This window comes from Oncorhynchus mykiss, chromosome 26 (genome assembly GCF_057628025.1).
Source record: "Oncorhynchus mykiss isolate SJ-2025 chromosome 26, ASM5762802v1, whole genome shotgun sequence".
In the NCBI taxonomy this organism is placed as follows: Eukaryota; Metazoa; Chordata; class Actinopteri; order Salmoniformes; family Salmonidae; genus Oncorhynchus; species Oncorhynchus mykiss.
In genome coordinates, this window is record NC_143047.1 from 9,172,346 (window position 1) to 9,183,852 (window position 11,507).

An 11,507-nucleotide genomic window follows, 5' to 3' on the forward strand; every position below is an offset into this window, starting at 1 on the left:
ACAATTTCCAAATTGTGTGATACTCTTTGTCTCAAATTATATTTGGTGCACATCACACAGTATTTATAAGATGCCATAAAAGAATGAGCTAGTGTTAAAATCACGACTTCTATCCCACAAGAGTGATAGGCCTACTTCAAAGACCAGTTGATCGATTCACCTTAAAATAAAAGTGACGTAGCCTACCCCTGAGTCTATACCAAAATGATGTTATACAATTTTTTTTCGGAAATACATTTTACACAATTAGTGACATTCACTTTCAATTTAATTGTCTTTCACCAGCAGAAATACAATTATAAAGAAATTATAGTCACTGAAACGGCTACAGCCGGTTACCCTGGCTGTCGCAACCCACTATTACAGGAGGTCTTCGAGTTTGGTGTCGGCAGTAACTGCCAGTAGCAAGCATCAAAGAAGATCAAACCAGGATGATTTCTCCCTTTATAGGCAAAAATATTGACACTGTCCAAATCAAACGTGAAAATCATCAACTCATCAAATTCAAATTAACAATTGGGGAAATTCTCAACGTTTCAGCACTGAGGAAATATGAAACAAATCTAATACAGCTTTGAATGATTTTACTCATAAAATACATAGTCGAGTAGGACTTTAGGTCATGTGGTGCACTAGGCAAAATGCATAATCCTAGACCTAGAGCTTGCTAAAATGCTGTCATCATGTTCCTTTTAACAAAATAGATTTCAAATAGGGCTATCGAGTGTACGGTTTGTATCGATTTGTTTTAAGACTAATGTGCGGTTATTATGGTTAACAGCTACACCTAAACCCAAAACACTGAAGTGTGACTATCACAGCTTATCAACGCATAGTCTACAATTTGAGTGTATAGATCACAGTTGCATGCAGTTGGGTCAATGTCCTTTAAAACTCGCACATTTCTATGTATAAATGCCGATTACAACAAAAACAAAAAGGTTTAAAGTTGAGTGAATGGAACTGTGAACAGTACCTTGCATAATACACTATAGGTCTCTGCCGGCTGTATTTTCTAAGGGGACAATGGGTGGGTTTTCACGTGCAGACTTGAGGGTAATTTAAGTGTACGGTGTCCCTCGATATCGTCAGGTTAAGGGCGAAAGCAGAGGACATCACAGACACTTGTCGATTGCCTTGCTGATCAGGCGAGATTGAGCCAAGGGAGCAATAGATTTGGACCAAAACAGGCTACAACCACCTGCCATGTGATGAAAGCGCTGCCTGATTCAAACATCCTCTTCACACATTAATGTTGTCCTTATTTAACAAGTTTAAAGACATGCTCAAAAGTTACAGGCTTAGACGTGGAGTAATCTCAAGCAATCAAGACAGCAACGTCGAAAATGCATTCAGTCAAATACGAGAGTGAAAAGTTATTGAGCAACCGAACACAGTTAGAAAGTAATACAAAACGTTACCCTTTGATAGTGAATAGCTATGCAGCGCGATGTGTAGCCTACTTAAAAATGTGGAGACAAATTGCAGCACCATGGAGAGCGGCACCCCAGGACTACGTGAAAGGATAAACGTCACTTGTTGAAGTATGGGTCAATACTGTGCATCTTCAAAGGACAGTTATAAACCGTGCAAGTCCATTATCTTTGCTTGAAAAGTCAGCAAGTTATTAAACGAATTATTAAAATATTTGTTTGTTGTTCGATTTTCGTCCAGAAAAATCTTTTTGATGTTGTCCAGAAATATATTTTTGATGTATGCCTGTTTCGTTTACACAAAAGTATATTTCCCATCAGTTTTACGGAATTGATCCAAAACGAAACCAGGGGAAAGTACAGGTCTGAAGCTCAGTTGACATGGGGGAAACCTCCATAGTCGATGCTCAAACGTGTACAAATAGACCAAAGTTGTACTGGATGTGTACAATGGTAATGAATGATAATCCATGGAGTACCTCAGTGATCGCTGCCAACGCAACAACAAATGTCACCCCCGATCTATTTGATTATCCATAAGGCAGAGAACAAACAATCCACTGGTGAGACACGGAAAAATATCAAATTGAACCGACTGAAAAAGACGCGTCTTCTGTGTCATCAGTAGGCAGCGTTTAGTGAACTAGCGAACCCAGGAAAGCGGGGTCGCCAAGCTAAAGGTTGAGCAACTCCAAGATCTGACTCCATTCAAAGTTCAAATTTGCAGCATAGAGTGGGGGAATGTTATTAGCCTATATATTGAGGATTACTCAAACGTGAACATGAGAAAAAGTTTTCATGAGAATCATCAGCTTGTGACTGGGAGGTTCAGGGTCCACAAAAGGGCGCCTGTAAACCCACCAATGATTTCCAAGAGATACACGAAAAGGCAAAAAAATTAAAATACATTTAATCAGAGATGAAGTAGCGTACTTACTGTTGACAACCCTATATGGCATCAGTGCCATTCAAGTTGAAAAATATTTGACCTAACAGTTTTGACTAGCCTAATGAAAATGTTGTTTCCCCAATCAATTTCACCAACGTGTAGAGATGTAAGTAACTTAAGTCGTGTAGAAGCAAATTGGTGGCTTATAGTAGACAGTTCATGCATGTCACTGATGGAATTTGGCCATTATTTGGACACAGACGAAAGCTGTAACTGAAAATAAGAAAAACACACGTTCATTGCTTTGGGACACTGATATTGTCTATCTATGTAACACCATATTAAAACACATTGAACCCTATCAAAACATCTGCATTGTCCACATTCTCAAAATGATCTTTCGCCTAATGAAGCATTGGCACTGCAAATTAATTCGTAAATTGAGTAATAATTTGTTATCATTATCGGTGATGTTATGTTATAGTATACTACTTTATTGATGTTATTATAACTTCAGAACTTTGACAGAGTTAGAGCCAGCAATAGCTTAATGGCATTGTCGCGATATCCTCCACAAGGTAGGCAATAAAAACTTAAATAGTCGTGAATAGCTTTTCTTTGCCACTATCTTCACTGTGCAGATTATCAGCCGGAGCATCTACTTATCATGCTTTTTCATATTATATTTAGTCTCACCATTGTTCTCTTTAAGAACCGGGGTCATTTTTTGTGTGTGTCAGTCTTAAATTAGTGTTTCCAATTCGTTGAATTCAACTTTTGTTTTTTCCTGTTATTGTTCATTTATAGAACTGTCTCCTGTCTGACACCGCAGTCTGTAAACTTGGCTATTTCCTATTTTACATCCTCCCATACATAAATTATTTAATTTCAGTCCAATAATGAAAGAAGCTTTACACAATGAAACCCTATTACAAAGTCTTTATTCTAATTTTCACTATTTGATAAGGGCATTATTTGTATAGACAACTTCCCGCAGTCTTGCTCGTTTCAATATGAGTGTACACTGGCAAATGTTGTTTTGTTATCCGGGCAAGTCTAGTTTTGACATTCGTTAAACGCCCCCCTCCCTCCCCACCCTTGGCACAGCATGTACATTATGAGGGATCCGTCTGTTTAGAGTGGCTTAGAATACTGTCCCGTGATGCAGTAGGTATTGCGTGATGTAATTTCGCAGAAGATATAAATATCGTCGGCGAGGGAAAAGCGGCATGGCTGAGCTGCGCTTGCCTAGACGGCCAACGCTTCTCAACTTATCCTTGGACAAGTTCGACTCGAATCTATACACGTTACCTCGGAGAGGACAGTTAAACCAAGCAAGAATCGATGTCGCACCAAACGGAACTCGTCATCTTTGTCTTGGAATGAGCTTCTTTCGTTGCTTTTTTTCATTCGTTCATTTTGTCTTATTCGGAGTTCAAGGTAAAGGCCGACACAGGGGTGATATTTTTAGTCCCCTAAACTCCCTCAACAAACACTGTAGGCTACTGCAGTGTTGGTAAGGATGGCCTTTCAATCGGCCTTCTTACCAATATTGGTCTTGGGACTGATGACTAGTTTGGTGCGTTGTGCCCCCTTCACTGGCAGGCTGAATGGCACCGTGGAACGACGCTGGGAGACACTGTACTCGCGGTCCTTGGCTCGGATCCCTGGGGAGAAAAGAGAGATAAACCGGGACAGCGACTATCTTATGGGCATTAAACGGCTACGACGCCTTTATTGCAACGTAGGAATTGGGTTTCATATTCAAGTTTCACCCGATGGGAGAATAACAGGGGTGCACAATGAAAACCGTTACAGTAAGTTCAAAATTATTATTTGCACTTTTATGCATAAGATTGCCTTCTGGCATTAGTTGCATGCTGGCATTCCCAACCTGATCTCTGGCCTGCCTGGTCATTCCATGCACTTATCCCGTTCCCGTGCGAGCCATTGGTATTAGAATAGGCCTAGGCTATTCATAAAATGAAATAAAAATATTTAATATATCATAACATATTTCATGCAATCAATTTTAAATAACTTTAGTGACTTACGCAAATGTTTTTTTGTTATATGTATAAAAACACGTTTTTATGTGCCACTTGTGTATTCCAATTAGCCTATACTTATTTGAAGAGACTGCTAGATTGTGTCTTCATAAACATATTATCGCGGTATGAATATATGGCATTTTATGTAATAGTGTCAGTATCGGGGCAGGGGTATCTTGGAACTGTTTGAAATGCCTCACCAATGTGCTTCATTTGAAAGTGGAATAGATATGACTTGATTGCAGGATTAGAATGTGCCTCTTATTTCACTGCTGATGAAACACGTTGTCTGTGTGGCATCCGTGCCATGCAGTGCTATGCTAGCTAGCTAAAAAAGCGATGCTCCTATTAAATAAATAGGCATAAGTGTCTAAGGAGCGAATAAGGTGGGCATGCGTTGGAACATCTGGAGGCTAAAAATGACGTGTGGGTGCTTTCCACTCTGAAACCAGTGTCTGAAATCAGAGATTTCTAGGAACCAAGCCAACATCCAATACGTCCTAACGTTAGGACGGAGATAAACCCATCTGTTACGGTAAATTAACCTCTTGGCCTTGCGTCTCAAATGAATGTCCGCTCGAGACAAAGTCATATTCAATTACATTTGCAGACACAAAGAATAACAAGCATGTATTTGTCTAACAGTTGTCATTGCAAATATGAACCGGTATCTTCAACGATATGATGTGACAAATACGCCCCTATCGCCTATATCGACAAGGTCTGCCTGTGAACTTAAAGGTTGTTTTGTGTTCCCTTGGCCTATTTTGAGACATGGCATACAATTCAAGGGAGATACATTACATAGGTTCTGTTTGAACAGCTCTAGTCGCCATAAAAAAAACTTTAAAAAAGGAGTCAGACACCATTCTGGCCTCAAAAGTCCAGGACCTAAAGCTCAAGTGAGGACTTAAATTGGACATAAGGTGACATATGATCGTTCAGTTAGGACACCTTTAATAAAAAAAAAGCACAAGAACAGCATCAGAGGTCCATAGGCTGCTTGAATGACCTTAAAAAATGATGTCAATGTTTGTTAATGCACTGTCAAACATTTCCTGTAACATGTTCAGTCACTTACTGGCAGCAATTGGCGGGTAGTTTACTCTAATTTATTTTACAGTGCAGCTACTGTTATCAATTTTATGGTAATCCATTTTACGGTACCACAAATGTTACTGTAATATACTTTACAGTATATCACTTGCACTTTACAGTATATTACTGTAATTACCAATGCAGCGACACAGTTTTCTTTGCAAGATTTTATTTTTGACATTCTGTTAATTTAGTGGTGCCTTTGTCCTTAACAACTTACAGTCAGTGCATTCAACCAAGGTTGATAACAAGTAAAAAGTCATAGCAAGTCAAATGTTTCTGTAACCATTACTGAAAATGTTGTTGTAGTTACGATAATTCTCGGACTATCTCTGGATAGTCCCAATACAATTTTGTATTTTTAACCTTTATTTAACTAGGCAAGTCAGTTAAAAACAAATTCTTATTTACAATGACGGCCTAGGAACAGCGGGTTAACTGCCTTGTTCAGGGGCAGAACGACAGATTTTTACCTTGTCAGCTCGGGGATTCGATCTAGCAACCTTTCGTTTACTGGCCCAACTCTCTAACCACCAGGCTACCCTGCCACCCCAATACTGAGATATTCATGGTAACTTGATGCCAGAGCAATGCATCACAGTGCAATACATTAAAAGTGACTATTAAACTGTAAGACAAGTATTTAGACAGTATTTTACAAGGGATTAGAGCAAGCAAGTTGGCTGTATGCATTTGCATATTAATGAATACTTGGTGTTTTCTATCACTTGCACTTCTAGAGGCCTAAACAAAGGCTTCCAAACTGGTCGTGATTAGAGGTCAAAACAGGTCAAATGGACATGGGTAAATATTCAACCATTAAAAGGTTTAAGACCCGTTACCACTCTGATCTGTTCCCTATATACATTTCATTGTTAGGGAACTACGACCATATATAATTTAAATTGGTACACGACTCTCGCTATCAGATGCAACAAATATAGCCACAACATCCTTCAAATATGTTAATGAGCCAGCGCTTCTTTTTCCTCCCACAATATTTCTCCACAATGCACAATATTTCACAGTATTCTGCAGGTAATACATAGCGGAACAGCAATACAGTACTTTATTGTTGAATTGCATTGAATATTTAATATTCACAATTGCTAATAGTGAATATTTAATTATATATTACACTATACCAGCTGATATTTGGTGTTTTATATCACGTGCACTTTAGGCCTTAACAAAGGCTTCTAAATAGACAGTGAGTACAAGCCTCTTTCTTGGAGGATGCATGCTTGCGCAATTTGAACCTTTGTTTCTGTCTCCAGACATGAGTGAAATCAACTGGCGCCGTGATGTGAAGTTAGTTGCATGTGAACCACATACAAGACTATTTGTTTTCTTCTTTCCAGGTCTCCTTGAGATATCTCCAGTAGAGAGAGGAGTTGTGACAATCTTTGGCGTCCAACGCGGTCTATTCGTGGCCATGAACAGCAAAGGGAAGCTGTACGGATCTGTGAGTGCACGAGAGGATTTACGGTTGATTTCCGCCGGTTGATGCTCTTATCCGTAGCCTACTCGATGACATGCCACCACTTGAGCTGTAGCAACCACTTCCTCTGCTACATCCACCACAGCACCCCCGACAGCTCCTTTCCGTGTCACGTTGTTGGGCTAGGTTATGGCATGCTTCCAGTGCCTGGCCGTGTTTTCATTGTGGGCCGGATAAACCCAGGAACGGTAGCGCAGTAGATCATTCAGACTGCACATTCCATTCTTAGCATTGCCAGCCACCACATACACCTACTGTCCTTCCCCAGAGTAAAGATGAACTGGCCAAAAAGACGACGCACACACACGGCCTATAGACCCCACAACACAGCACATTCATTAATGTTCTTGATGGGATAGTTAAATAGTTGGATTGCGGCTCTTACAGAATAGTTTTTTTCACCTGCCCCGGTTATCCCTACCACACAAAAGCATCAACATCAAAGACAAAACCAAGCAGTCTAATGGACTAGCCTACCCCTATGTCATTCATTAAGGATACATGGAATATAACTGTTAAGAGACACAATAAAATATTTTGTCAAGTTTCAAGATCCACAAAGTAGGTCACGTCTATGCCATTATACTGCTCACACTAAACATATAGCCTATAATTAAACATCTTTCTAATCTTCTCTGTTTTTAGGTTCATTACAACAACGACTGCAAATTCAAAGAAACTCTCCTGGCAAATAATTACAATGCTTACGAATCGGTGGCATACCCGACGATGTACATTGGACTAAGCAAGGCCGGTAAAACAAAAAGAGGAAACCGAGTGTCACCAGCCATGACGGTGACGCATTTCTTGCCGAGAATCTGAGTCACTCAGAAATAGACTTAACCTCAATAAGGTGGGGTGAGGGGGACTCAAAATGATGCACTTTCAACTGGAGTTTTATGCAAGACTAAGTGTATCATCCCGTTGAAATTGTATGTATTCGTTTGTATATCAGTTTATTTATTATGTAAAACAATTTTGTATTTGGGGGAAAACAGGTCCTCGCCTGAGGGGGAATTTCAGAAATCAACACATTTATTTAATTTTTTTAATTTATCAGAAGTCTGCTGCTATTAAGTGTTTGGGTAAGTGAGATTCCTTTGTAGAATTATGGTTTTCTTTGCACTGTTTATAGACAAAATATTCTACAGCGACAGAGCAAAGGATACTTTTATATTCTTTTTCTTCTATGGAAATAACTTTAAAGTCTTAGACCGAAGTTCAAACAAGTGAAATTAGATCAAATGATTGGTTTTAGAAGCAGAAGCAATTGTCCAATGGCAGGACTCTTTGTATGGCTTTGGAGTCTAATTGAAACAGTATCAGCTTGCTACTGGTTACAGAAAGAGCCACGTTGAAGTCCTACCCTCTCAAATCTGTTTTTAGCTCTGCCAGGTGGTTGAACTTTGAACTTTTCTGCAGTCAATCTTTGTCACATCTATAAGACTCTGGGTAGAGAGAGGCATCTTCTTGACATTGTATAAGCAGAGAATTTGAGAGTTTAAAGGCAAGGTCAGTGTGCTGACACACAAGGCAGAAACCATAGCCATGGCTCTTTAACATACAACTTTTATGATGGGGAAGTCCTCAGCAGTATGGAAAATGTATATGGATCTCAAAAGGATTCATTGAAATCATCGCAAGTTCAGCATCAGAGCTCCTCGCTGAGTGCAAAAAAAAGAAGGCAAGATAATGTAAGGATTGTCAAAAGGTTATGTTTTCCCCCAGTTGGTACACCGAAAGGCTATACATTATTTTTGGGGATATGTATCACCACCCATTTCTTCCCATTGCCCCACTTTCCTTGTTATCTATCCTATACCTCACATATTCAACAAACCCCCCCCCCAAAAAAAACTTTTCTAGAGTTTGTCCTGAAGTAATTCTATTGAGCCCCAATCTCTTCTCAGAGCACCATGCCATAGGCAGAAGTTCAGGCAGCCATTTCGTCCCAGTTGCGCCTTGTCACGTTTGGGCTATCTTTACCCTGTGATTTACTTTTAGAAAGGATGATCATGGTGGGAATATTTACAGACAGCTGTTAGACTGCACTATATGCTCAACCAGTAACCCTATATTTTTCTTTATATATTTTGTAAATATAACCCCTGGTAACTGGCAGAGCATAGCGATGCTGCTTCAAAGTCTGTTTTTCCGTCTTTGGGAACATTCATTCACAGACGAAGGGGTTTGACCGGGAGATGGCCCATGCCAGAGGGTGTCTCTCTCTCTATAATCCCAGTCGGTATTCACGTAATAATAAGGAATTCCCTCAACCACAGCCACAAATTGGGGAAATCCATCATTCTTTCCTATTGACCCCCATTGTAAAAGAGGCAACTGTTTTTTGCCATACAGAAATAACAAAACGTTGCTGAAAAGCCGCTGTGTTGTTCAATGTAACCAGGCCAAAGGCCCTGACCTATGGTTCGCAATGCTCCCATGTAGGGAAATAGAGCCTGCGAGAAGAGCCCTGTGCTGTGGCTTCAGGCTATTTGGCGTTGGAGAGTGGGAAATGTGGGGACCCGTTGTCCAGGTAGGCTACTCGTAGCTATGTGTGTGGAAAACATTTCATCACAGGTAAGACCTTTAACTTGATTAGTATAGTCCGTTTGTAACTCCACTCACTACTTGTAGCTGTATAGTCCGTTTGTTTGTGTTGTTGGTCTTGGCTAACTTTCGCTAGCTAGCACTCAGTCAAGTATTGAGTGTTGAAAAGTTATCTTGAGACATGTTGTTCTTCAATGCAGTTTTGTAATGGACTAAAACAAGCGGACAACAAGAAAATTGCGTTTGAAAATGTAGAGTATTTACTCCGAGCCAATAGGTCAACCTATGTCACCATCGGTTGTTTTCCCCACAAGCGGGCAGGGCTGCAGCGTTCTATCTAATACCGACTGGGACTATTAGAATACTTCTAGATTGTACGATGGTGTTCATTCTCGTCCGAGAGGGTTCCCTCTCAGGTTCAACATTCCACATACCGTGGCAGTTTACAATGTAACAGTACTGATTTTAGACAACTCAAACTGGAAGCGATGGCCCCATTGTTCTATATTCAATAGAACAATAGTAACAATTAGCGTCCAAATCCTGAGAAATCTAATGAGGCGTAACTTTGACACAGCAAATAGCTTTGCTAAATGCAGTCAAGGGAAAAGACATCACTGGCTAGTAGTAAATAATAGAATGGCTGGAGCGCCAGCAAATATCTCAGGGTGTTGTTGGTGAACTCTCTGTGTCCATGTCTAAACACCTGCTGTGGAAGTCTATGTCTCCCGCAAAACAATCCTATCCCGGATCCAGTCTTCCCCTTCAAAAAGACACAAGCACATGGCAGCCAAAACGAGTCAAGACTATGATGCTCTTGCATACCATCCAGCTCCTGAGACTGACTAGTCAAAGAGCTAGCCAATGCTGTACCTGACTTAATATTGTCACATATGACCTGGATGCTCAAACACCTGTTGTTAATATTATTTAGTCACCCGAGACACCAGGCTGCACTGCCAATCTCATAACTATTTTCCTTTGCCACAGCTGTGCCAAACGCTCCCCAATTAGACTGTTTTGCATGGCTCACCATAATGTTTACAAAAGACTGAGAAGCCACTGGCAAATATTCTGTGACCTCTCCCTTCAACCCTGTTCCAACCCCAGGAGAGTCACCTCATTTGCTTATACGGCAAGTGTACAAGCAACACGACACAATGTTCCCGAAATGTGCACCTCATAGACAAGACAGTTTGAACAATTGTTCAGACATTTAATCTATCCCTGATGCTACAGAGACAATAGCGTAATATGCAGAATAACAAGCATGTTTCAGTGTTTAAAATGTTCATTGTCTATCGTCTTCTATGGGTGCTTATCTCTTCCATTGCTGTGCTGTTTCTGCATCCAGAGGAGGGCTCTTGGGTCTCAAGTAACAAGTGTCTTTGAGTTGTGTGGTCTTGTTACTCTTGTTTCCATTGTCTTTAAAATATATATATATATTTACTAGATATTATCTGTAGTTTTATACAGGTCTTGTTGAATATCTTGATGTATGTGCTGTGCACATGACTAATGCCTAACTTAAATTTGAAGTTAAATAAAACTCCCAATGTTGTAAAATGACTCTTTCATGTCTGAACCCTTGTTGGTACAAGTCTTCACAGACTAATACTGGTCTCTGACAACATCAATTGTACAATAATTTGACTGAACGGTTTAGAAAGAAGTGTGATTACATAGGAGTTCAGAATTCCAATGGTTACATCAAATTCAATTTTATCTATCGTACTACAATACACATTATTCGATAGAGAACCCAGAAATATATTTGTCAAACTGAGGAGAGGAGAGCAAGTTGTGTAAAATTCCAAGTTATTCCTTTGTTGAACTGTCCATTTTGATAAATACCTCAAAGAAAAATAGCCTTGGAAGAGTGAGACAGGTGTGGCCACTCAATACACATGTATTTCTGTCCACTGGGTAGCTCGAGCTAAATGGAGCCTTGCCTTTGCCTGAAAGAATGACAGCTTTCTGCTCAA

The 11,507-nt window shown here is 40.0% G+C and overlaps 1 protein-coding gene across 1 annotated transcript; it reads left to right on the forward strand.

The window, feature by feature from the left end:
• The first annotated feature begins 3,434 nt into the window (after positions 1 to 3,434).
• Positions 3,435 to 11,088, forward strand: LOC110506338 (fibroblast growth factor 4B). The gene is made up of 3 exons (XM_021585891.3): positions 3,435 to 4,139; positions 6,833 to 6,936; positions 7,618 to 11,088. The coding sequence occupies exons 1-3, from the start codon at positions 3,845 to 3,847 to the stop codon at positions 7,792 to 7,794; spliced, it is 576 nt and encodes a 191-aa protein (XP_021441566.2). The 5' UTR covers positions 3,435 to 3,844; the 3' UTR covers positions 7,795 to 11,088.
• The last annotated feature ends 419 nt before the right edge of the window (positions 11,089 to 11,507 follow it).